At 43.6% G+C, this 26,638-nt stretch overlaps 1 protein-coding gene across 1 annotated transcript in view; it reads left to right on the top strand.

Annotated features, from left to right (window-relative positions):
• Ppp2r5a (protein phosphatase 2 regulatory subunit B'alpha) overlaps nt 1-26,625 on the top strand; it is a 46,276-nt gene extending 19,651 nt beyond the window's left edge. The window contains exons 2-13 of the mRNA XM_075989485.1: nt 5,306-5,502; nt 9,119-9,220; nt 16,012-16,104; nt 19,725-19,855; nt 20,879-20,938; nt 21,544-21,652; nt 22,299-22,352; nt 23,474-23,524; nt 23,860-23,979; nt 24,065-24,192; nt 24,649-24,750; nt 25,664-26,625. Coding sequence (XP_075845600.1) covers nt 5,306-5,502; nt 9,119-9,220; nt 16,012-16,104; nt 19,725-19,855; nt 20,879-20,938; nt 21,544-21,652; nt 22,299-22,352; nt 23,474-23,524; nt 23,860-23,979; nt 24,065-24,192; nt 24,649-24,750; nt 25,664-25,799 — 1,283 coding nt within the window. The 3' untranslated portion in view covers nt 25,800-26,625. The remainder of the gene's footprint in view (nt 1-5,305; nt 5,503-9,118; nt 9,221-16,011; nt 16,105-19,724; nt 19,856-20,878; nt 20,939-21,543; nt 21,653-22,298; nt 22,353-23,473; nt 23,525-23,859; nt 23,980-24,064; nt 24,193-24,648; nt 24,751-25,663) is intronic.
• The last annotated feature ends 13 nt before the right edge of the window (nt 26,626-26,638 follow it).

Genomic DNA, 26,638 nt, shown 5'->3' with positions numbered 1-26,638 from the left:
GCCGAAACAGTGTCTGTCAATCAAAGAATGTAGCACAGACACAGTGGAATTTTGTTTACCTTGAACTGGGGCTCTCTAGAGGAACAGAGCTGACGGAACGAATCTCTGTTGGAAGGGAATTTATTGGAGTGGCCTACAGGCTGTGGTTCAGTTAATCCAACACCCATCTCCTGAAGGACAGGCCAAGAATGGTAGTTGTTCAGCCCACAGGGCTGATTTCCCGCCTGTGCTGGAGTCCTGAAGAAGTAAGTTCTAAATTAGCAAAGGAATGCTTCAGCAGAATAGATGCACCTCCCTGCATGAGTGAGGGCAAGCAGGCCGAAAGCTTCCAGCTGATGTGGGAGGTCCTTCTGTATATGTGTTGCTTTTATTGGTTAATGAATAAAGCTCCTTTGGCCTATGGCAGGACAGAATATAGCCAGGCTGGAAGAGATAAATAGAGTAGGTGGAATGAAAGAGACACCATATAGCTGCTGAAGGAGGCAGATGTCACATAGCCACCCAAGAAGCAAGAGCTAACAAACCACGAGCCTCGTGGTAAAGTATAAAATAATAGAAATGTGTTAATTCAAGTTGTAAGAGATAGCTAGAATATACCTGAGTCATTGGCTAAACAGTATTGTAATTAACAAAGTGCAGTCTCTGTCTACACTAGCCACTGATATTGTAGCATTTTACATGTTGTAGAATGACGTATGAAGCACATCTTGCTTTATAATTGAGGATCCATATACAGTGCAATAAAACAGTGTAATCACATGCGGTACCTCTGATTGGTTTGTTTGCTTAACTCTCGTCATAACCCATCAACATGATACTGCGACCCAGTTACAATCCATACTCTAAGAAACAACACTGTAGGATGTATTTCTGGTATGAACCAGGTCACCTTCAAGTTGAGTATTTGTGGTAAAAACCTCGAAGAGTCCAGAAAAGACCTAACAGGGCTTTGGGGAGTTTTTGAAGGTGAGCTAATAAGTCTCCAAGAGGAAATGCTTCATTTCCTCAGAGCTGTGTCTGTCCCCCTGCTCGTCATGATTCTTTTTATTTTTCAGCAGTTGTAAAGTCTTTAGTGAAATCAAGTTCCAGTCATAACAAAATGGAAAAGTTACGGGCATTTAAAAGCTCATATTCCGACCGGGCATGATGATGCTCACCTTTAATCCCAGCACTTGAGAAGCAAAGGGAGGTGGATCTCTGAGGCTTAGGCCAGTCTGGTCTGTAGAACAAGTTCCAGGACAGACAAGGCTACACAAAGAAACCCTGGTGTTGTTGTTTTTTGGGGGGGGCGGGGAGCTTAGCTCAGAGGATGTTACTGAAGATGAGTGCACTTTGATAGCATGTCCCCTGGGCAGCAGACAAACCTGCAGACATCGACACTGTTGAATGTGCCGTACAGACAGTAGTTCTGAACTTCTCCTTGGTAAGATATTTGGGGGGGCAGTGGGGGTCAAAATACTACTGCGGGGTTATGTAGGATTGCTTTTATTTTTATCGTGTAAGTGGAGCTCTCTAGTGTATTAGTAAACGTTCTTCATCTCTGTGACAGAGCACCTGACAGAAACCATCTAAGGGAGGAAGTGTGAGCTGCGGCTGGTGGTTTCAGAGTTGCAGTCTGTCACTGGGAGGCACAGCGGAGGGGGCATTGGCTGCAGGTGTCATTTGCATCAGAGCAGGCAGGAAGCCAAGAATACAGGCCAGAGCCCACCCCAGTCCCCTACCTCTGCCGTCTAGGTCCTAATTCCAAGGGCTCCCCAGCCCCAGAAACAGCACCAGCAGCTGTGGACCACAAGAGCCCGAGGGGACAGCTCAGACTCAAACCTGTTATCTTAAATACTCCTCCATATACACTCATGGCTCGCTTATATGTTTTCAGAGAGATTCAAATCCAACAGTGTGTTCGTTCTCCCATTGCTCTGGCAAAAATACTTGATACAATAAGGGAGGAAGGTTCTTGTTTTTGTTTCTTAGGGGCGCGCCCTTGGGCAGAGCATTGTTGTGGCAGAAGTGGCATGACCCTAGTGACCCACTTCCTCCAGGCTGGCCCACCTGCAGACCCATGACCCTAGTGACCCACTTCCTCCAGGCTGGCCCACCTGCAGACCCATGACCCTAGTGACCCACTTCCTCCAGGCTGGCCCACCTGCAGACCCATGACCCTAGTGACCCACTTCCTCCAGGCTGGCCCACCTGGCAACCAAGGGTTCACCTCATGGGCTCGTGGGGAACATTGCATTTTCAAAACAAAACACTATTTGAAACAGATAAATAGCATCAGTTCCAGAAAATTTTATTAAATTATCCCCAACAAAAATCTGAGAGGCTTAGGATAATTAAAATCAGAATGACTAAGCGAATGCAAACAGTATATGGTTAGGATATACGGTTGGTACAAATACTTGGGGTTTCATGAAGCCACCCAGCATTGTGAGAGGGTATTCAACCATTCAGGGGATCAGAGCTGAAACTAGTTTCTTCTGAATGCAAACCATTTTCCTGCCACTTTCTTGCTACATTGTAGCTTCAGGGCATGAGTTTTGTTGGTGTTGTTTTTGAGGCCGGTCTCACTGTGTGTGTGCGCCCTAGCTGGCCTGGGATTCACTGTGTAGACCAGGATGGCCTGGAATTCACTGACTCTGAGACGTTCTCAGAGTTGCCTTCACCTGCAGGATTAAAGAGGAGTGAGCCACTACTTTTAGCTAAGGTTTTGAATGGGAGACATGGCGTTTCACAGTGGAGGTGGGAAGACAGAGTGACCTGGTCTTGCTTGCAGATGGTGATTATATGTGGATAAAGCATGAATTTGTGTTCACTTCTGCATCAAGGAGAAAAAAGCTCAGAGACTATTTTAAGACTGTGAGAACTGAGTCAGCCTCTGAAGGTGGCACCTATCATCCTCAGATCATCCCTATAACGGGATCTAATTATTTTAAAGATGCAGTACCCGGGCAGGAACATAGCTCAGTGGTAGAACACTTGCCTAGCATGTGTGATGCCTGTGTTGTTCAGTCCCCAGAACCACACACACAAGACTAAGATGTAATACAGATGTATTTGTCTACTTAGTAAAGATAAGTACGTCTTTGAAGTATATGGGTGTTTTTGAAGATAAAGGAGTAACTGAAAGAACTATGGGGATTTTCTGTGAGTTGAGAAAGGGTTCATAGAATGACTTTTATCTTCTTGAGTGGGTATACACAATATGTATTCCGAAAAGTTTACCGTTGTTAGTTTTTAGAAACCAAAGGTGTCTTGTCCTCTAGCTTTTTAAACAAATGAACTTGGTACCAGTGTTAGGAAATGTCATTTAGTAATTAAATTAATCATTTGACTTTAAGGATCAAAAACTCCAAAAGATTTAAGGACGAGGTCATTCAGGTGTTGCTGACTTAGTGGAGATGAAACAGGCTCTGCTGCTGGTGTTTGGAAGGAGCAAGGGTAGTAAGGCCTGACTGCTGGCTGTGTGTATCAGATCTGCTTCATATTCACCACAGTATATAAAGTCTCATTCCAGAGCACAGATAGCTTATGTATAAAGGGCTGCATTAAAAAACAGGATATCTTAAAACTTTCTCGCTCAGGGCAGTTCCAGAAAAGGTGATTGAATAAACTGGGCAGTGGTGGTGGACGCCTTTAATGCCAGCACTTGGGAGGTGGAAACAGGTGGATATCTTTGAGTTTGAGACCAGCCTGGTCTACAGAGCAAGTTCCAGGACAGGCTCCAAAGCTACAGAGAAACCCTGTCTCGAAAAACAAACAAACGTGATTGAATTAAAAAAAAAAAACTTGACTACCAAAACAGTGGTAAAACCATTATTCACTGTCCATCAGCTTTCCATGAATTCTGAATGCCAGTCTGAGGGTGGGAACCTCAGCTGACTCTGGGACAGAACAGTAGGTGCATTGTTTGTGGATGGAGAACCGAAGCTTTCAGTGCCATAGACACAAATGGCTGTGATAGCAAAGTCAACATTTATTTTGTAATTTTCATCATTTAGGCCAGAAGTTTTATAAAGTACGCCAGTCTTTTAACATTTACACTTTGCTACAGTAAGAATGTATAGGGGACTGGGGAAATTGTTTTGAGATGGGCTCTGAAGTCATGAGGTCCTGAGTTGCATTTCCACTACCAACCCACAGAAGCCAGGCACCGGCAGTCCCAGCGCTGAGGAGGCAGAGACAGGAGGTCCCGAGGACTCGGTGGCCAGAGTGCTGGGCACAATGGCAAGTCCAGACTCAGCGAAAGATTCTGACTCAAAACACAAGGAAGAAATTGATTGGCATCTGATGTCAGCCTCTGGCCCTTCTGTGCACACTCAGACACACACAGACACACTCAGATACAGCCACACATGGGGACACAAAATGTAAATATCTATGGCAAAATTTTAATCTTTTTGAAGATCTTTTTCTTTATATAAAATAGGTACTTGCTTTGGATGGAGAAATACATTTAGAATCAATGTAATGTACCTTGTTTTTGTCATGAGCAAAGGCAAATATTTATTAAGTGCCTTTTATGCACCAGGCTCTATTCTGAGCGGGGAAAGAGAACAGTGGGCATAGTGAGATAACACTTGATTCCTGCTTTGGGGTAACTTCATAGATCAGGATCATTAAAAATAGTAAGACATAATTGTCATATGATACAAAAAATACTGCAGCAGAGATACAGCCTAAGATACTTCAGAAAGGATGGGTTCACCAGCCAGCTTAGTGCCACTTCTATTGGGAAGACCCCTGGTTAAGGACTTAGGCTGGAATGGAACCAGTGGGTAGGGTCCCCAGATAGTGGTGTGGGGAAATGGGCATTCTGGGCCTGGGAAGCAGCCTGTGTTCTTCAGGAACCACAAAGGTCTGCGTGGCTGTGTTGAAAGGTGACTTGGTATAAGCAGATGACACAATACAGAGGTTCCATTTTCCAAATTATTGGCAATCTTATTGAGTATGATGGTATTGATTCCTTTAGGAAAGTTTTAACTTTTAGAGTAGTTTAGATAATAAATCAGAAACGAATACTTAGTCATGCATTATTAGCAAGTTCTGACTGAAATCTAGATAGGGGATGATGAGCATCTAAGATAATCGAGGAGATCAAAGAAAGGTATGTTAGAATCAGTGATTGGTTGTGGGCACTGAGAACAGCCCCGTATAAATCTGTACATGATAGGATTATCGATGCATGGATCTACCTCGATCACAGAGGGTTGTGTGCACATAGATACCTTCTACAGAGTTATAGCTAACAGATACAAAAGCAGTGTAAAGGCTGGTTTGTTCAGAGCTTCTCTCTTTCTGTTTGTAGATGCCACTTCAAACGAGCAGCAGGAGCTCTTCTGCCAGAAGCTGCAGCAGTGCTGTGTGCTGTTTGATTTCATGGACTCTGTTTCAGACTTGAAGAGCAAAGAAATCAAAAGAGCAACACTGAATGAACTGGTTGAGTATGTTTCAACTAATCGTGGTGTAATTGTTGAATCAGCGTATTCTGATATAGTAAAAATGGTAAGCCTCTAGATTTCTATTCCTCAGATATGTAAGATCAAGGATCTGAGGTGTATGTATTGTAACTAACATACCCAAAAGGGTGTTCTTGGAAACATCCTATGGGGTGAGGTCTGGTAACACATGCCATTAATCCCAGTACTCGGGACACAGAGGCAGATAGGTCTCTGAGTTGGAGGCCAGCCACCTCTACAGAGTGAGTTCCAGGACAGCCGGGCTACATAGTGAGATTCTGTCTCCAAAAAAAAAAGGAGGGGGGACGCCCATTGGAAAGATTGTCCATTTCGTTGACGTGGGCCCTGACTATAGGACTTGGAGAAAGTAGTGATTCTCGTGGCTCTTGGCTACCATATTGGATAGTTCAGACACTTGGGAGAAAGATGTAGGTTCAAACATACAGTTCTTGTGTGGGACTACTGGAGTCTGGTTCCCAGTCCCCGTGTCTGCAGCTCACAGCTGCCTGTATGTAGCTCCAGCTCCAGGAGGGTGTGTCTGGCCTCCGGCACGTGCCCTGAGGTGCACATATCTGCACACGAACACATACATGTAACTAACAAGTTAAAAAAGTGAACTCCTTTATCCAGATAACCGATTATATCTGAGCAAGCAGTCTCTGGGAATTGTAAAGGGGGCAGAGAGGGCACGTGAAGAACACAGGTTTAAAAGAAATCCTATACGGGATGTTTTCTTATAGAGAATAACACTTGATTATAGCTCACAGTCTTTAAGGATAAAGAGACATCTTATCAAGCTTCTTTAATATGGGAGCCAGAAGTCAAAGCACTAAAGTTTGACACTGACATGACTCCTTAAGTGGAAAGTTCTACACCCGACTTTATGGATTGCAGTCCAAACAAGTGAAATAAAAATAGTGACTATAGGGGCTGGAGAGATGGCTCAGTGGTTAAGAGCATTGCCTGCTCTTCCAAAGGTCCTGAGTTCAATTCCCAGCCACCACATGGTGGCTCACAACCATCTGTAAAGAGGTCTGGCGCCTTCTTCTGGCCTTCAGGCATACAGACAGAATATTGTATACATAATAAATAAATAAATTAAAAAAAATAATGACTATAATTGCCTTTATATCGTATGTAAGGCACTCTTGAAACAAATGAACTTCATGTTTGGATGCCCAGAGCACCTCATTATAGGCATTTATAGGTGAGTAAGCCAAAATCCAGGACACTTCTTGCTCCAAGCATTTTAGGCAAGGAGTGCTCAGCATGGTAGATAAATTGTGGATCTCTCGTGTGGAAAAGTGAATTGTTGCCATCTTTTTTGCAGTAAGGGTCCTTTTGGGAGGTGCTGTTAGTAGTTTAACCTCCTCCTTCAGCAGTGGACATTGGTTCAGCCTTTGTAACTGGCGTGTTGTCCCGTGCTAATGAAATTCAAAACCTGTGCGAATGGTTAGAGTCACAAGAACATAGTTTAAACTACATCCAAACAGAAGAACAAACAACCTTATACATGGTCTAGAAGAAGAATAGAATGGGTAGGAGGAGAGAGATTTGGTCGCAGTCGAAGACCCACCAAAGGAACTGAGGAATTTGTGTTGTACTTTAAGAACAGAAATTAATGCTTTAGTGTTTTTTTTTTGAAAAGATCAACTATAGACAGAATATTAACCAGAATAAAACTAGCTTCCTAAAATCCCACAGATAGTAAGTATTAAATGTTGGTGAACTTCCTGTTTTTGTTTGTTTGGTTGTTTTTTTGAGACAGGGTTTCTCTGTATAGCCCTCACTGTCCTGGAACTCTTTCTGTAGACCAGCCTGGCCTTGAACTCAGAGATCCTCCTGCCTCTGCCTCTTGAGTGCCGGGATTAAAGGTGTGCACCACCATACCTGGCTGAATGTCCTATTTTTATTTTATTTTAAAGTTTCAAGAGCAAAGATTATTTTCTTCTGTTAACTGATTTCCAGTGGTTTTAATTGAGAAATTTTGAAAAGTTGATAGATAATCTGAATATTTTTAATTTTCTATGTATTATACTGGGATTTACTCTCATTACTCCAATGAAAAGTTGTGTATGTTTCATTGTTTTTGTTGTTTAGTTTCTAGTGCTAGTTTCTAGGTAGGAGTTGGGCCACTTGATCAACCTTTAACAGACTTATGAGTATTTGTTATGGGTTATTTTATTGGTGGCTGTGAGGTTAACGTTTAATTTTACCAGTGACAATCATAAGATGCCCTGCTATTTGTGAAGTTGATGCCCATCAGACTATTGCTGGTTTTACCTTTAAATTTGGTTTTTAGAGCTGGGCATGGTCATGCATGCCTTTAATCCTAGCACTCAGGAGAGGCAGGAGGATCTCTGAGTTTGAGGCCAGCCTGGTCTACAGACCAAGTCCCAGGACAGCCAGGGCTACACAGAGAAACCTATCTCCAATAAATAAATAAACAACAAAAAAATGGTTTCGAGTTGCAACTTACAAAGTTCTAGATAGCTGCCTCCTGGCTTCTAGGGTTATGGTAATGATGCCTGTCCTGGATGCCACTTTTTATGAATAGGTGGAAAGTTACTTGTACATTGCTTGTATTACCCTCTTGCCCCAGGTAGTTTGTTCCAAATAGTCATTCCCTCATTACTGTAGTCCTCCCTCACTGGAGTCCTCCCTCACTGGAGTCCTCCCTCACTATGGTCCTCACCTCTGTAGTTCTCCCTCACTGGAGTCCTCCCTCACTGGAGTCCTCCCTCACTATGGTCCTCACCTCTGTAGTTCTCCCTCACTGGAGTCCTCCCTCACTGGAGTCCTCCCTCACTGTGGTCCTCCCTCACTGGAGTCCTCCCTCACTATAATCACCCCCACATTAGCCCAGTCTTAAACATTTACTAAACTGTCTGGTGTGGTCTGTCCATCATTTTTAAAAGAAATGAGTCTGGGCGTGGTAATGCACACCTTTAATCCTAGGAATCTGGAGGCAGAGGCTGGCGGATCTCTGAGTTTAAGGCCAGCCTGGTCTACAGAGCGAGTTCCAAAAATGAAAAGAATTGTGGACTGGGACCACGGTGCAGTCTTGGCTGGAGAGGGAAGGATGGGTATGGTCCTAGGTCCTAGCTGGTACTGATGGTGCAGAGGAGGAAATTATGAATACCATGTCACTCAGACTCTAAAATGGATCTCAGCACACGTCCTTGTTTCTGAGTAGTTTGTGTTTTTAAAGCCTCAAATCTCAAAAGTATTAAAATACCGAGAGTGGAATCATCCTTGAAATTACATAACCGTAGTAACAGGGAGGGGCTCTTGTTATAGGTGCAGAACATGCTGCGGTAGAATTTGGGAGGAATGCAGAGCGGTCGGATTCAGATAGATGATGTGGTGATATTTGCCTCCCCTCTCCTCGTCCCCATCCTCTTTCATTTTAACAAACTTTGGAAGAGCAGCAGGTAGTGACGTGTGTGGAGGTAACATGTAGTCACCAGCTGCTCGGGGCCTGAGGAGGTTAGCTATCCCAGAGAACGAGAAACGCCTCCCTCTATATCTTGAAGAGATTTATAGGTAGGAACTGAATTTATAGCAGTACGTTTTTTTCTGTAAAAAATGGTGTTATTTTTCATTGTTAAAACTCAGTTATACACAGCAAAGAACATGAATCCAAACTTAATTTCTTTCAGATCAGTGCTAACATCTTCCGTACGCTTCCTCCAAGTGATAATCCAGATTTCGATCCGGAGGAGGACGAGCCCACACTTGAGGCCTCTTGGCCTCACATACAGGTATGGATTCTAAGTTTGTATTCATAATGCTTCCATTTCAGTTTTCTGCTGATTCTGGGCCTTTATTTAAAATATTTGACTTTTAAACTCTATGTCTTGTCATGGGCAGGTAATCTTAGCCCTTGGGAGGCTGAGGCAGGAAGGTCATGTGTTCGAGACCAGTGTGAGCTACATAATAAGAATCTGTCTCCAAACAATTCTGTTTTCTTCTGTAGTTATACTTCTCCAATTGGTCGTTTCATATTCACAGACTCATGATTCATGGCTTTTCATGTCTGGTTCTTTTACTTAGCACAGTATTCAAGGCTCATCCATGTTGTAGCAGACATGGCTAGAGAGGTAGCTTGAGAGTCTGTTCTTTCAGGCGACAGGAAGTGGACTCAGTGTCAAACTGAGGGAGGTTTGAGCAAAAGAGGCCTCAAAGCTGAATTGTCTGGGCATTTCTGTGAGGTTTTATGTCGTGTGTTTTGGGACCTGGTTGATAGGTACATATAAGTTTATGTTTATAACTGTATTTTCCTTGTAGATGGCCCTTATCGTTACGAAATGCCCTTTGTCGCTATTTTGAAGTTAGGTTGTTTGGTATTAGTGCAGCTGTTCCAGGTTTTAGCTACTGTTTATTTACATGGCTTACATTCTCTGTCTTGCTTTAACCTCTTTGTTTCTGACTCTAAAGTGTGTCTCTTACAACAGCATGTGTTTGTAGGTGCTGGATCTATTTTTTTTTTTTTTTTATTTTCGAGACAGGGTTTCTCCATAGCTTTTTGGTTCCTGTCCTGGAACTAGCTCTTGTAGACCAGGCTGGCCTTGAACTCACAGAGATCCGCCTGCCTCTGCCTCCCGAGTGCTGGGATTAAAGGCGTATGCCACCACCGCCCTGCTTATTGTTTTGTATTTTGAGGTAGGTTTCTGCCTCCCCGGCTGGCCTGGAACTCATGAGGATCTGCCTGCTTCTGCCTTCCAAGTGCTGGGATTGAAGGTTTGCATCCCCATGCCTGGCCTCTAAATTACTTTTTAATAGAATTGAGCAGAAGTTCACCTGAAATTTCCTGCTGTACTTGGTGTAAATTAGTGGTACTGTTTTAGTAATGGGAGCGTTTTTAAAGCATGAAATTCTCCTTAGCTGGTGTTTCTCTTTTATTAGGTGTAGTTGAATAGTCTTTGGAAAAGACTTTTAGCTTTTGAAATTTTAAAAGCAAAGACAGATTTTTCCATCAGGATATTTTTATATACTCATAGAAATTAACACAAGAAATTCAGCCAAGTAAACAATGTGTTTTTCATCTTTCACTGGTATAATTTGAGGCTCCATTTGAATTTCCTGAGAGAAAATGGTTCTTAACATTTTGGAAGATGGTAATTACTATCAGAATACTATTTCTATGGCTGGTGAGACTGCTCAGCAGATAAAAAACATGTGAGCCTGGTCCAGTCCATAACCTTTGTGCTGCAAAGAGAGAACCAGCTTCTGCAGGTTGTCCTCTAACTGAGCGTTACACACACACACACACACACACACACACACACACACACACACACACACACACAGAGAGAGAGAGAGAGAGAGAGAGAGAGAGGAGAGAGAGAGAAGTAATTTACAAAATGGTCTCCTGGGGGTTGGTTGATGACTCTGTGGTAAAGAGCTTGTCATGCAGGCGTGAGGACCCGAGTTCAGATCCCCAGGACCCACGAGAACTGACTCCTTCAGGCTATCTTCTGTCCCCCACACGTGTACTGTGGCACACTCACATGCATGCATACATGCAATTAAGATTTTTTTTTTGCCGGGCGGTGGTGGCACTCCCAGCACTCGGGAGGCAGAGGCAGGCGGATCTCTGTGAGTTTGAGGCCAGCCTGGTCTACAAGAGCTAGTTCCAGGACAGGCTCCAAAGCTACAGAAAGTGGATAGCAGTAGAGGATGACACTCAGCAATGACTTCTGGCTTCCACAAGTATGTGCACACTCACACCAGCGTAACACACACACTTTACAAAATGGATTTTTACACAAGACACATTCAGATTGCACAAGCACACAAACAATTTTCATTTATCTGTGGTCTCTCTAAAATTTTAAACTCTTGAATTATTAAAATTTGATATAGCATTTAATTTGGCTATTAAATATTTTGAGGCCATTTGAAGTGACTGTATGTGTCCATCATGTTATAGTTGCATATTTAAGCATCTTGAGTTTTTGGGTTGTTTAGTTTTTTGGTTTGTTTTTGTTTTGGGGCTTGTTTGTCTGTTTGTTTGAGACATGGTTTCTCTGTGCAGCTCTGGCTCTCCTGGAACCCCATCTGTAGACCAGACTGGCCTAGAACTCAGAGATCTGGGATTAAAGGTGTGCATCACCATGCCCAGCACATCTGCTCTGATGTTTTTAAGTTTAATATTTGTTATGTATACAGTGTTCTGCCTGCATGTATGCCTGTATGCTGGAAGAGGGCACCAGATCCCACTATGTGGTTGCTGGGACTTGAACTCAGGACCTCTAGAAGAGCAGTCAGTGCTCTAAACCTCTGAGCCATCTCTCCAGCCCCTATTGTGCTTTCATACAAGCTTCAGAGATTCATTTGTGGCATTTTTAGTTGTGAGTAGGTACTGTAAATGACCTTTGCTGGTCACTGTGTGTGGCAGAGGAGGCTTGCTGTGTGCCCAGGCTGGTTTTGAACTCTTGGACCCAGGTGATCTCTTGTCTCGGCTTCCTTAGTAGTTGGGATACAAGTATGTGATGCCTGCCATGCACAGCATGGTTTTGGTTGTTGTTTAGTTTTGAGATTGTATTTTAATTATAACATTCCTCCTTTCTCCTTCCTCCCTCCACACTTTCCCATATACTACCCCTCCCCATTCTTCAAATTGATGGCTTTTTAGAATCAACTGTTATATAGTCAAGTAGTATATGTACTCAGTATTATCGGGCCTGACCATTTAAGGGCTGAACAACTAGTTGGTGTGCTCTCCCTGGTGAGGACCACCTGCAGAGGTGGGAGCACTCCCGGCTTTATACTCAGTTGTCTGTAGTTCTTTGTGTACTGTTGAGCCTCGTGGGTTTGTTAGTGTCTGTGTTTTTGTTCTACAGATGAAAGAGCAGAGGGAGAGCGTCTAGGCTGGCCACAGTTAAGGAGCTCAGTGTTTTGCAGAATCTGTTTTGCTTTCTCAGATAGCCAGAGGGAGGGAGGAGTCATAGAGAACTGAGTTTCTGTTTCTGCTCACTGTGCCCAGGCAATGTTCTAAACATGCAGTGTAAACTACATGATATAATTTATAGATGCTCACTCTTGCTAATTCTTCATGGAATAAATCATTTTAAATCCCTTTACATCACTTTCCTGCTAACAGAAGTTGGAAAGCCCGTGGTCACCATACCCCTTGAAAAGGGCCTTTTGTATACCTACACTCATCAAAGTTGCTTCTCAGGTTTTCTTCCCTGGGCCAAATGTTTCTGGCTTCTTTAGCTTCTTATCTAGGTCTTATTTTCAGGTTCTTCAGTCATTGAGACTGTTTTCTGGTGGACCTGTATCTTTTTAATGATGAAAAGCAGAACTTTATAATTTTGTTTAAACGACCTTAGGAAAGGCATGTTCAGAACCAGTAGCATAGCAGAGCTGGGCTGTAGCTCAGTTGGCAGAGTATGTGTCTGATGTATGAAGCCCCTGATCAATTGGTGTCGTGGGGGATTCCTATAACCCAGCCCTCAGCAGGTGGAGGAAGAACCACTTGAAGTCAATGTCATTATCAGTTAAATTTCAACTTAAAGGCTAGCCTGGACTACAGAAACTTGAGCAGTACAGCAAGATGACCTTCTGTTTTCTTACATATGTCTTGTCTTAAGGTGTAGAGTGTGTTATGGCGTGCACAGGTGGCCGGCCAGCCTTGTAACAGACACGTGAGGTCTGCCATTTCGTTAGTGCTGAAGCCATTGCTGAAGTGTGCTCTAAGATTCGTAAAAGCAAATTATAATTCTTCATATGATGCATAGAGAAACTTCAGTAACTGCATAGAAAGTCTCATCAACTGATTTCGTATAGCTAGTAAACACTCTTGAATCAAGCTTCTGTTCTGTGCGTCTAAACCCTACACCCTAACACAATCACTACGTCTTACAATGCACACCCAGAAATGATGACCAAATGAACATTCTTTTTAGATGTGATAGTTCCAGGAAGAAATAATGCAGGATAACAGATGTGGACAGAAGTTCTGGGGACAAGCTTCATCTCATAGACCCATGATCTGACTGTGACATTTTGACGATTGTTAGCCCTGTAGGCCAATTGTTTCTTCCACCTGCTTGTAATACTCATTCAGCGCGTATTAAATAACCATCTCATCACCTGCCAAATTGGCTCCTGACAGCAGGTATTTGCTAATCTGGGCTATTCACTGCATGTGCATTGTTGTCAGGGAAATTGTGTAGATGAGGATAAGAAAGTAGGGGTCTAGAAAGATGGCTCAGCAGGTAAGAGTCTTTCAGAGGACCCAGGTTTGAGTCCCAGCTCAGACATTACAACTGAAAACTGTCTATAACTGCAGTTCCAGGGATGTATGACGCCCTCTCCTGGCCTCCTTGGGCACTGCATGCTGCACATGGTGCATAGACAGACATGCAGGCAAAACAGCCTCACACATAAAATAATGATACGATTAAGAAACCATATACAGTTATAAGCAGCACCGTGTCCAACAATGTCTATTGGTGTAGGAATCTGGGACTTGACGTCATGCAGGTCTCCCAAGGGATACTATCTCTATGAAAAGTTGTTTGGTGCAGTGCTCAAGGAAGTGGGTGGTATGGGACCTGCGTAAGAGCTGAGACTGATTCCACACCACCACCCCTTTCCCTGGACCATCCCTATCCCAAGAGACACATTGGAGCTTCTTTTTTAAAAAAATTTATTTAACTCTATGTGCATTGGTGTGAGGGTGTCAGATCCCCTGAACTTGAGTTACAGTTAGGAGCTGCCATGTGGGTGCTGGGAATTGAACCTGGGTCCTCTGAGGGAACAGTCAGTATTCTTAACCACTGAGCCATCTCTCCAGCCCCCACACTGGCACTTCTATAAAAGCAGCTCTTCTTCCTGTATTCTCCAGATCAAGTGAATGCAGAGCTCAAGTTGCATGTCCCTCTCAACAGCTTTCTTGCCGACCTGATCCTACAGCAGCAGAGCTGTCTGTGAGATGCTTCCTGCACTCTGTTCCATGTAACTGTGGTGTATCCCTCTTAGTTTTCTGAGCTGCACTGTTATATTCTTGCTCACACTGTATATAGTCCAGGCACCCAGTAAGCTGTGCTGGCAGCAGAACTCCCCGGTTCAACTTCTCAGAGCATTGCAGGCTTGTATGCTTTAGGATGTTCGTGCTCCAAAGCAGAATTCTCTTTTATGATTATGTTCTTTTGTGGCTTTATGAAACAGGGTTTCTCTGTGTAGCCCTAGCCATCCTACAGCTCTCTCTGTAGCCCAGGCTGGCCTCAAACTCACAGTGATCCGCCTACCTCTGTCTCCTGAGTGCTGGGATTAAAAGTGTGCGCCACCACTGCCCGGCTTTTTATTATGTTCTTAATGCAAAATTAACATTAAAAATTAGGTAACCCTCTCTTAATCAAATGAACATTGCTCCCTGTATCTGGATGGGTAAAGGCATATTTACACTTTTTTTTCTTGACACAGGGTCTCACTTTGAAGCCCTGGTTGACTTGGGATTCACTGTGTAGCCAGGCTGACTTAGAATTCACAGAGATCCTCCTGCTTCCACCTCCCAATGCTGGGATTCCAAGTGGACCACCACACCAGTTTAGTTGTTTTTTTTCTAAAGATGTATTATTTGTGTGTGTGTGTGTGTGTGTGTGTGTGTGTGTGTGTGTGTAGTGTGTAGGTCAGAGAACAACCCGTGGGAGGTTTGTGTGTGTGTGTGTGTGTGGTGTGTAGGTCAGAGAACAACCCATGGGAGGTTTGTTTCCACCTTCCACCACAGGGGTACCAGGAATTGTACCCAGGTCAGCAGTTGGCCGTGAATAGTGTTACTTGCTGAACCATCTTGCCAGGTCCCCTATCTAGTTTTATAGGAGCCGTGAATTTTACACACTGCCCACTCTCCGAGTCTGTGTTTAGGGGACGGCGACAGTAGTGCACTGGGGGAAGGAACATGAACCTGATACCTGAGGGCACTCTGATAAGTGAGGCAGAGAACCACAGACCTCTGCCGCTGTGATGATCACCATGACCAAGAGCAGTCTGGGAGGAGAGGGTTATTTGGCCTACACTTTCACGTCACAGTCTACCGAGGACAGACTTCAGGACTGGAGATGGGACCCGAGGCAGAAGCCATAGAGAAACAGTGTTTACCGGTTTCTTTCTTACCTACACACCCCAGGGCCACTTACGCAAAGGGGACTGAACCCTCTCACGTCAATCATTAATCTAGAACATGGCGTTCGAGGCAAGCCTGGTCTACAAGAGCTAGTTTCAGGACAGCTAGGATTGTTCCACAGAGTAAACCTTGTTTCTGGGGTGGGTTAGGGGTGGGGTGGCCCATAGTCTTGCCTGTCTGTACGACAATCCAATGGAGGCATTTTTATCATCTGACTTCCTCTTCCCAGATAACTGTAGCTTGTGTCAAGTTGATAAAAGCCAATCAGGACGAAAGCCAAGCTATAAAGATAAAGGTTTTTTAAAACTGTTTTTCAGTAACAGTTAACTCAAGCCAATAAGAGAGGTGTGTTTTTACTTGAAATGTAACTCAGAGTATTATTTTATAGGCATCATTTTGCTTTTTACTTTCTTGCAGTTGGTGTATGAATTCTTCTTGAGATTCTTGGAGAGCCCTGATTTCCAGCCTAGCATTGCAAAGCGATACATTGATCAGAAGTTTGTACAACAGGTAAGGGACTCTTAGATCTCAAATCTTATCTTAGCACTTGCTTATTAAGAGTAGTCATTCAAAAATGTGAATAAGTACTTAGTAATTGTTCTTGACAAACAAAAGAGGCTTTGAGGGGTTGGCAAGACTTAGGTCAAAGCCCTTCCTGCTTTTCCAGAGGGTCTGTGTTGAGTCTCCTCCCCAGAGCCTGGTAACTCCAGCTCTGATTTGGTGGTCTTCTGACCTGCACAGGCCACAATTTTTTAAGTAGCTGTCAGAAGTTAAGAGTTTGTATCAAGGGTGAGCAAGTGCGCAATGCAATCAGTCAAACTGCGCTTTCTGCAGCTCCTCAAAAGTTTGGGGTGACCATTTAATCCGAGGGTGAAATCCTGTTTAAAAACTGTAAGCCTTTGAAACGCTGAGCTGCCAGGGCAGAAACCACGGAGCTTGAGCTCTGGGCGCCTTCTGGACACTCAGCATCAGCCGCCTGTCTGCCATCTCCCAGCGCCACAGGTAAAATAAAATGGGGTTCCTCTATAATTAATTTCTAAGAATACTTTTCGTTTGTTTTTATTGGCAAGAGCTTTTAGACAATTTAACAGCCTCTTTTAATCATTTGAAATTGTCTGACCCTAAACAGAACTGAAAAGTGACCCAAGAATTTCTCTGTCCATATTCTCTTTTAAAGCCATTGTCAGTATGTAAGCCTTGTTAAGGATTTGATGGTGAGGGCCTTTCAGACCACTGTCGGGTGTCCAGATGTTAAAGATTCCTCATATTTAGAACTGTTCCTGGCTCAGGGATGGTAAACACTACCACCTGCCTAGCTAGCCCTTCGAGAACTCTTGATAATCCACACAAGATTAGATGTGCGCTTACAGTACAATATGTACTCAGCCATGAATAAAATCAGTCGGATGACAGTGGGGTCTTTGGGGCTATCGTGGAGGAAGGCACATCATTTCCTCGTATGGTTCTCATGTGGAATGCACTCAGCACCTAGTGAAGCCACACGCACATCAAACTTTCAGATGACAGCAGGTTGAGGGGAGCTTGCTGCTTCAGCCTGGTGCTCTAGGTACCCAGAATGCTGGGCTTTTCTGGGGTGTGCGGGGAAAGCCTGGCATGGCAGGAACCATTTTCTATCTCTACACCAAACTCCTAAACTGTCTGGGAAGCCAAGGCAACAATCTGATTCCAGCAGCTCCGTGTGCTTCCTACAGGGGCCTGTTTTAAGGAGGCTGCTTGTTCATTTTCTGGCTGCCCAGGCTTCGGAAATAATCACACAGAAACCATGTTATTTAAATCACCGCTTGGCCCATTAGCTCTAGCTTCTTTTTTGCTAGCTCTTACATCTCAGTTTAACCCATTTCCATTAATCTGTGCATCACAAGGTTGTGGCCTACCAGCAAAGTTTCCAGCAGTAGCTCCGTGGCTTCTCCCTGACTCTGCGTCCTTTGTCCCAGCATTCAGTTTAGTCCCCCGCCCCCCCTTAGCTCTACTCTACCCTACCACAGGCCTAGGACAGTGCCCCCCCCCCCCCCCCCGCTTAGCTCTACTCTACCCTACCACAGGCCTAGGACAATGTCTTTATTAACCAATGGTAATCCCAGCATACAGAGGGGATCCCGCATCAGCTGCCTCTGGGGCATTAGGGTTGCTTCTGTAAATTGCCATTTGAGAATTCTCAGCTTTTAAGAGTTTTAACACTCAGAATAGGAGAGATTTGTTAAAAGTCTGGTGTTCAGGGACCCTGTATAATTTAAATTTATGTTCTTTCTCCAAAGAAGACTAAGATGTAATCATTGTTTTTTTGTGACACAGAACCTATAATTTGAACATGTCACAGACTTGTTAAGCTTGTTGTAAAGAGTGAGCCTATATCCAGTGCCACAGCTAGGAAATGGCAGAGTCTGGATTTGAACCACAGCCGTGGTTCTCAGCCTTCCTAATGCTGCGACCTTTAACACAGCTCCTCGTGTGCTGCTGCCTCCCGGCCATAACATTACCTCATCGCTGCTGCATAGCTGCCACGTTGCTGCTGTTCTGGCTCATAAATATTTAGTATGCGGTATGTCTGATATGAGACTTCATGGGGTCTCAACCTGCAGGTTGAGAACTGCTGACCTACAACCTTTGACTTTGATTGAATTACTCAAAAAATACTTTGAGGGTAACAACCAGAAAAACCAGGTTTCCTGATATGAATATGATATTTCTAATGAGGTTTATTTAGTTATATTATTCAAAATATGTCTAGCTAACAAGAACTCACAAGCTTAGTATTTCTCCCTTAGAGATAAATCTACTTGGAACAAAATCAAGTAAACCAAAATCAGAAATACGGACTTAGGTTAAAGTGAGAAGCTTAGCCATTTTTAACTGTAATAATTTGGATCAGTGCTTCTGTTCCACAGGTATTTTTGGCTGTATCCTCATGTAACCTAGCCAAAAATGAGTGGAAACCACAAACAAGTTACTTGTTTAGGACACACGAATGTGACCTACCACTACCTCAGAAATTCTACTTGGGTTTGAAATCTACACATAACAGAATGGAGTCAGAGCATCTTGTGTTGAAGGAGGCCACTTGTTAGTTCCCAGATGCTCAACCTCAAAATATCGCACAGAAACTATATTATTTAAATCACTGCTTGGCCCATTAGCTTCTTTTTTTAAATATTTATTTATTATGTATACAATATTCTGTCTGTATGCCTGCAGGCCAGAAGAGGGCACCAAACCCCATTACAGATGGTTGTGAGCCACCAGGTGGTTGCTGAGAATTGAACTCAGGACCTTTGGAAGAGCAGGCAATGCTCTTAACCTCTGAGCCATCTCTCCAGCCCCGGCCCATTAGCTTCTTATTGGCTGACACTTATATCATAGTTTAACCCATTTCTAATAATCTGTGTATCACCTTGAGGCTGTGGCTTACGGGTGAAAGTTTCAGCATCTGTCTCCAGGGGCAGCTCCATGGCTTCTCTCTGACTCCACCTTCTTCCTCCCAGCATTCAGTTTAGTTTTCCCTGCCTATCTCTATTCCCCTATAGCTCTGCTATAGGCCGAAAGCAATTTATTAACCAATGATATTAACAGCAAACAGGAATTCCACATCAATCTGGTGAGGCCCAGCACCACAGTTCAGAACGTGAGGTCCCATGCCCATGCAGTTCCGTAGACTATATGGGCTTGCTGTTTGGTCTCTGAGCACCAGCACCTGGGAGCTAGAGGCAGGAAGATTGCAAGTTCAAGGTCAGCCTGGCCATGGAATGACTCCCTGTCTTCCAAAACCAAGTTTTTAAATTACTATCATAATTTGAGAAATGTTTAATGTTTTTTAACACTAAAAATTACGTTAGGAAAGAACTTTAAAGTCACTGGCAAGGTCAAAAAAATGTTATCTTTATAAAGCGTTTCTATTCTTTAAAATGACCAAAGGAATGGATAAAGACGAATCTGGTGAAAATATTCATGCTTTCCTCCTCTTCATTTACTTAGCAAAGGTAAAATCTGATAAGGCAGAATATTTAGGGAGAATGTTAAAGATTTCAGAGGCAATCTTGCAATCAAAATTAGAAAAAAAGAGCGGTTTTAGCTCGATTATTTTTTTAAAGTAATTTGTCAGATTTTTCTTAAAGCTCCTGGAGCTTTTTGATAGTGAAGACCCAAGAGAGCGCGACTTCCTGAAGACGGTTCTGCATCGGATCTATGGGAAGTTTCTTGGGCTGAGAGCGTTCATCAGAAAGCAAATTAACAACATTTTCCTCAGGTAAATTCATCCTTTAGAGTACTTCTTCTCCTCGTGCCGTTCCTTTAACCAAGCCCCTTTAGGTTAATTTTGATCTGAAACCTGACCTAGCTGAAGGCTCTCGGTCATTCCTACCCATCTTGAGGTTCACTTGACGTTTTAGAGGCGCGTGACCTCCTTTTCTGGGTCAGCAGTGATCATGAGGACAGTGTTTGATAGATGAAAGAATTCGCTGAAAAACTTTTTCTGAGCTTTTTACTTTTTTTTAAACAATCATTATCAAACCAATGCCTGTAAAAGTGCTTTCTTTAGGTTTAATTAAAATCTTGCTGGGCATTGGTGGTGCACACCTTTAATCCCAGCACTCGGGAGGCAGAGGCAGGCAGATTTCCGTGAGTTCGAGGCCAGCCTGGTCTACAGAGCGAGTTCCAGGACAGGCTCCAAAGCTACAGAGAAAAAAAAAACCAAAAAATTTCATATGGGACTATGATTTAAATACTTGTGGAGCGTTTGCTTCATATTACTGCCTGTGGCTCAGGTTTATTCTCCTTGTCTCAGTTCACTGGAGACGAGGAATTAGGCTAACACTGGAGGTGAGTAGTGTTACCCACACCTCATGCTGTATTTGCCTTCAAGGCAGTCCTGACAGCCTATGTTGTTTACACTCTAGAAAAATGCTGAGCAGTTGAAAAAATGAACCCCCTTTCCTTGACCTTCATGTGAATAATGATTTCCTACTTAGAAAAGGACTCTCGTATGAGCATCCCCTTTCCTTATATATTAAGTAAAATAACCCAGATGAAATGAGACTGTCCTTCTCAAGTTGTAGCAGAGCAAATAGATCAAAAGATCTCAAGTTGTAGCAGAGCAAATAGATCAAAAGATCAAGATTGGCTACGCAGTATAAGAGCGGTGTGAACAAAACACCTTGGGGCTAAACAGTTCAGAGAAAACCTGTCCCTGCGGCCCTAGCTTGGTTTCGTCACCTTTTTGCCTGTTTCCTGATGTTTACATTTATTACATCTATCTTTATTCCAAATTCAGGTTTATATATGAAACAGAACATTTCAATGGTGTGGCTGAGCTCCTTGAAATATTAGGAAGGTAGGTGGTGAGGGGGGCTGTTGTATTTTAAGAATTAAGAAACCGAGTGAACGTTTTACGTACCAAACAGCTGGAGTTAAAAAGTTTAGAGCACAATGCTAGGGCCTGGGTTCAGCCCCCAACAACAGAGCAGAAGATTGTTTCAGGGCCTTGGGTCTACACAGCCTTCTGCCTTTGGAACTGTGGTCTATGCCACAGTTGTTTCAGGCTCCAGCTGGGAAGAGATGAAGCTTTCATCAAGTATTCACTACAGGAATTCTCACCCAGATGTTGACAGGCTGTTCTTTTGGAAGACTCTTTGGCATCATTTACACATTTCCTTTCTGTTCACTACATAGAAGAATTCCAGATTATTCAAAGACGTAGGAGAAACTGCTCACTTCTCACAGAACATGCTGGAAATTCTAGCAGCACCGAGACAGGAGAGTGAATCAGAGCTGCGGGACAGTGTGTAGGGGACACTGGGTGGCATGGTGCCCTGCAGGAGCAGAGCGCAGCAGCCTCTGCCCACAGCTCCAGCACTAAGCAGATGCTCTCCTTAGGTGCAGATAGTGTAACTTCTGGAGTCAAAGCGACTGCTTAACCTTCTGCCTTTCTCCCTCCAGCATCATCAATGGCTTTGCATTGCCACTGAAAGCCGAGCATAAGCAGTTCCTAATGAAGGTTCTTATTCCTATGCACACTGCGAAAGGACTGGCTTTGTTTCACGCTCAGGTAAGAATCAGGAAAGTTGCAGATGTGAGATATTAAGATGCTCGTTTTGTGTCTAGTAAGGAATTTGCTTTGGCAAACTTGTTGGAGTTTCCATGTTACTTGGTGCAGCTTTAAGCTAGACATAGAAGTTTACTTATATTCAGGTCCAGCACCTAAACTACATGACCCTGAGTCTTATACATCAAACCCTAACGGCCTGTTAGAAAGGTCCTGGTCACCTTGTCAGCCTTAGAGCAGTGGTCTCAACATTCCTGACACTGTAACCCTTTAATGCAGTTCCTCATGTTGTGGTGACCCCCAACCATAAATTGTTGTTGCTACTGTTATGAATCGTAATGTAGTATCTGATATGCAAGTCCCAAAAGGGTCAAGGCCCACAGGTTGACAATCACTGCCTAGAGGATAATAATCTGCATATTTCATATTCATAAATATGCACTAGAAGACTAAATGTGGGTATTTTAGAGTTAACTAAGTCTAGAGCTAACAACCTGTTGAACTTAGAATTTTAAAAGTTACACAATTATGAATATATTCATCTCATACTGCAAGTAAAAACTGAAGTGACATTTTGTGTAATGTGAAAATATCCCATCTCCCTAAATGCTACTTTTCTGACGTCTCTTAAACTTGTCTTGCCCTTTAGCTGGCGTACTGTGTCGTGCAGTTCCTGGAGAAAGACACAACACTGACGGAGCCTGTAAGTGTTCAGTCCCCCTCTGCACTTGTCTGATCTGTGGCATTTCATCCCAGCCTGTGTAGCAGCGGTCACACAGGAGCAGCAACTTCTGGGCGGCGGGAAGGGAGCATTCTCGTGAGGAACTGAGTTTACCAACAGAGACGGCAGGGGACTGTCAGTCATCCTCACTGGAATCTGCTTTCTCAGTCACGTTTTACCGTGAAAACACTGGGTGCCAGAGCCATCCCTGAAGTATTAGATTCAGCTATTTTAGGCTAACCCGAGGGGGTGCTTAAAAATGTGTATGTATGGTATTCATCTTTCATTTAAAACGTAGTTCCATATAGTATTACAGCTGAAAACAAACTTTAAGGATAAATCAGAATTAGAAGCTGTGTGGCACACACGAAACTACAAGCACTAATCGGAGAGATGACTCCATTCACACTGGTTCACACCTGGTCAGTGTGAAGAGTTCTTACGGCCGTATATTGTTTTCCCTTTTGAGCTGCATCGTCCTTGCATTTCCAGCTTTTGTATCTGCACTACTGGATTAGTGAAATTTCTTTAACTGTTTGTTGAAATATATGGTCTTTTAATTAATGTTTTATTGTACCTTGATCTTGTCAGCCAAAAAATAATTATAAGCATAAATTAGTTTAGATAATGGGAAATTATCTGTTCTTTATCTCTAAAGAGCTGAGGCTTGAGCTCAGTTTGCAGAGTGCCGGCCTAGCATGCATAGGCCCTCATAGTGGAAGGCAGAGACCGAAGATTGGGTTCAAGGTCATTCGTGGCTATGTATTCAGTCCTGAAAAACTTCTTGTGAGATAACCTCCTTCACCTCACTGTCTTCTGTTGGAATTGGTCACTTATACATGAAAATCAGGGACTCCATCTGCTCACGTGTGCCTAGTTTCATGTCCCAGGCCCTCATATGTATTTGCTGAATTAGCCGAGGTGCAAGGCTGAGTAGGAAGTCTCATGTCCTGAGTCCTAAGTGCTTTACTTCAGAATGAGTAAGGATCCCGACGTTAGCAAGTGGAGGCCAGCAGGCCGTCTGTATTCCAGGGCCTAGGATTATAGAGAAGCCTCACCACACGTGACCGTTCATTCTAATCTTGGTTGGTTGTTTCTTGTAGGTTATCAGAGGACTGCTGAAATTTTGGCCAAAAACATGCAGTCAGAAAGAGGTGGGTTTGACAAAAATACACTGCACCTTAATCACTCTGCAATCTCGGCTGCTCCAGAGTGGGAGGAGCGGGGAGATGGCGAGCGAGCGCAGCTCTGAGCTGTGCCACTGCCTCAGTGCAGATGCCCCTTGTCTGTGAGCCTCTATTAGTGTCATGTGCTGTAAATACATAGATGTATGTATCTATACACACATACATACATGTACGTATATTTATTCATCTATTTGGGTTTTCCAAGACAGGGTTTCTCTGTGTAGCTTTGGAGCCTGTCCTGGAACTAGCTCTGTAGAGCAGAGTAAAATTTTTAATAGGCTTGTTTTTTTTTTTTAACCTAGGTGATGTTTTTAGGAGAAATTGAAGAAATCTTAGACGTCATTGAGCCAACACAATTCAAAAAAATTGAAGAGCCCCTTTTTAAGCAGATATCCAAGTGTGTCTCCAGTTCTCACTTCCAGGTATCAGCCCCCACTCTGCAGTGACGTTCTGATTTTGTGCCGTCCTTTCCCCTGTGAATTCTGAGGTTCCTGATCTCTTTTGTAGGTTGCAGAAAGAGCACTGTACTTCTGGAATAATGAATATATTCTTAGTTTGATTGAAGAGAATATTGATAAAATTCTGCCAATTATGTTTGCCAGTTTGTATAAAATTTCCAAAGAACACTGGAATCAGTAAGTTGTTTTGCTTTTTAATTTAACATATACTCTAAATAGCCCTGGCCTTGAACTCAAGTATTGTTTTTTTAACCACTTGAACCCTGTACTGCAGGCTAATGTCACAGTTTTAGACGTTAAAGTTATACGTGAATGTTCCTCAGCAAATGGTCTTACCAAAGCGTGGTCTGGCTGTCCTGTGGAAATATGTGGCTGAGCTTGTTCCTGGCCTCCCCAAGCTAGGAACTGAAGACTATACAGTCTAACATGTGTGACATTTTTATCTTGCTACCCAGGGTTTCAGATGAGACACATGAAGGGAATCAGAACATCCTTAGCTATGTTAAACCTCAGCATAACATAGGACGGATATAAGCTTAGCAATCAGATCATACTATACCAGCCCAATCCAGAGAGAAAAGTGTAGATTTCCCAGCTGCTGGCCTTTAACCACAACTGGCTTCTTTCCTTCAGGACCATCGTAGCACTTGTTTATAACGTGCTGAAAACCCTGATGGAGATGAACGGCAAGCTTTTTGATGATCTTACTAGTTCCTACAAAGCCGAGAGACAGAGGTACTTGATACATTTGTGATTCAGTGTTATGCAGTTCTCAGAGCTGTCAGATCTATGGGGCATACACTAGGCTTTGCAAGGTGAAACCTGAGCACTAAAGCTGTTGCTGATAAAGGAATGTTTTATGAATTTATTAAGCCTGGCATGGCTCCCCTCTGATGGTTAGATTGTGGTCTTCTGTTGATCTCTACTGAACCTTAAGCTAGTCGCACGTACACTGTAATTTACGACAGCCTGTGGTTCCAGTGCTGTGGATTGTCAGCAAGTGGTGCTGAGGTTAGCACACTGTCATGGCTCTGGCTTAGGGGACAGTTACCTGGTGTTCCTTGTGCTGTATTGTAGGGGATCCCCATCAGGAGCATCCTCCTCATACAAGGTGGGCAGTGACTACTCCAAGATCCAGCCCTCCAATAATTTACTGAATGCATTCTTCTCAACAGTTTACCAGGGCATAGTGGGTCCCGCCTTTAATCCCAGGACTCGGGCAGTATAGGCAGGGATCTCTGTGACTGAGGACAGGACTGTATACTCGAGACCCTCTGTCAAACAAGCAAAACCCCACAAAGTTCAGATAGAAATAAGTACAGTCTGAGCCCAGAAGGAGGTGCGTAGGAGACTACACTGGTCGTGTGACTGTTGGTGTAAGACAGTCACCACGTTGTTTACTGTGTTACGTGTATATGGCCTGTACCCAAACTGACCATAATCTGATGGGTGGGTAGGGGTTGCCATTCTGTGGGTCTGGAAAGAGGGGCCCGAGGGTTATTTTGACCTAGAGCTGCTCTAATGACGATGGTAAATTAATCCCATGTGTGGTCACGTATATCTACAGCCACGTGGGAGGGTGACAAAACAACCTGTTCCACATTCTTCACTACCTCAAGCTTCTGATAAACTGTTGGTTTCTCCTCAGAGAGAAAAAGAAAGAATTGGAACGTGAAGAATTGTGGAAAAAACTAGAAGAGCTGAAGCTAAAGAAGGCGCTCGAGAAACAGAACAGCGCATACAACATGCACGGTCTCCTCGGCTGCAATACAAGTGCCAAATAAGAGCAGCGCCCTCTGCTGGGCGGGCTTTTGTCCATCGTCTGGGATGTATAAAACTTCAAAGCAACCTCATCAGTATAATACAATTAGGAGGCCAGTTGTACCTGGCGAGCGTAAGCGAAAGAAGTCGGACTAAACGTAGCCCTGTGCTGATCATGGCCACAGTATATTGTAACCTGTCTAATCATCGATTGTCACTTACCGTCTGTGTTACAGTGAGGTGGTTGATTGTGGGAGTGGTGGGAATCGCGCTGCACACAGAGCAAGTCGTCCTCTGTGCTTTCACAAGGCTGCAGACCTTGGGTCATCTGGGGAAAGCACTTCCGTAAGATAACGGAAGCCGTGTCCTTCCCTCTCCCAGAGAGATGGCAGGATAAAAGCCCAACCTCTTAAAGATACTGCCGCACTCTGGGGTCTGCAACACCTACGTTTCCAGGCTTCTGAAGCACAAAGTATTAAAGCTGGGGGAAAAGTAAACCAAACCAAAATTATGTTCCCAAATACCCCCTTCAGCAACAGCACCCCAGAGTGTAACAAAGTAGCGTCAGTGGGTGGACCCTAGGCTCACCTCCTTCATTCCTCTCCTCTCCAAGGCTGGAGGCTCTGAGTCCCACGGTGTGATGCAGACTGCTAGCTGTCACTGCCTGGCTTTATTGAAAGGAAATGCGTTGACTATGTAGAGGCCACGTATGTTCTACCTGGTCAAGTATCTCACATGTTATCAGTACCATTCCAACCTTTTGCCTTGCTGTTGTACGGAACTGTTTTATAATGGAAGACCTTCACTGGGGATTGAGCAGCATTTAATAAAGTCTATGTTTGTATTTTGCCTTATGTCATCT

This window comes from Microtus pennsylvanicus, chromosome 10, assembly GCF_037038515.1.
Source record: "Microtus pennsylvanicus isolate mMicPen1 chromosome 10, mMicPen1.hap1, whole genome shotgun sequence".
In the NCBI taxonomy this organism is placed as follows: domain Eukaryota; kingdom Metazoa; phylum Chordata; class Mammalia; order Rodentia; family Cricetidae; genus Microtus; species Microtus pennsylvanicus.
This window is presented reverse-complemented; position numbering and strand designations above follow the sequence as displayed.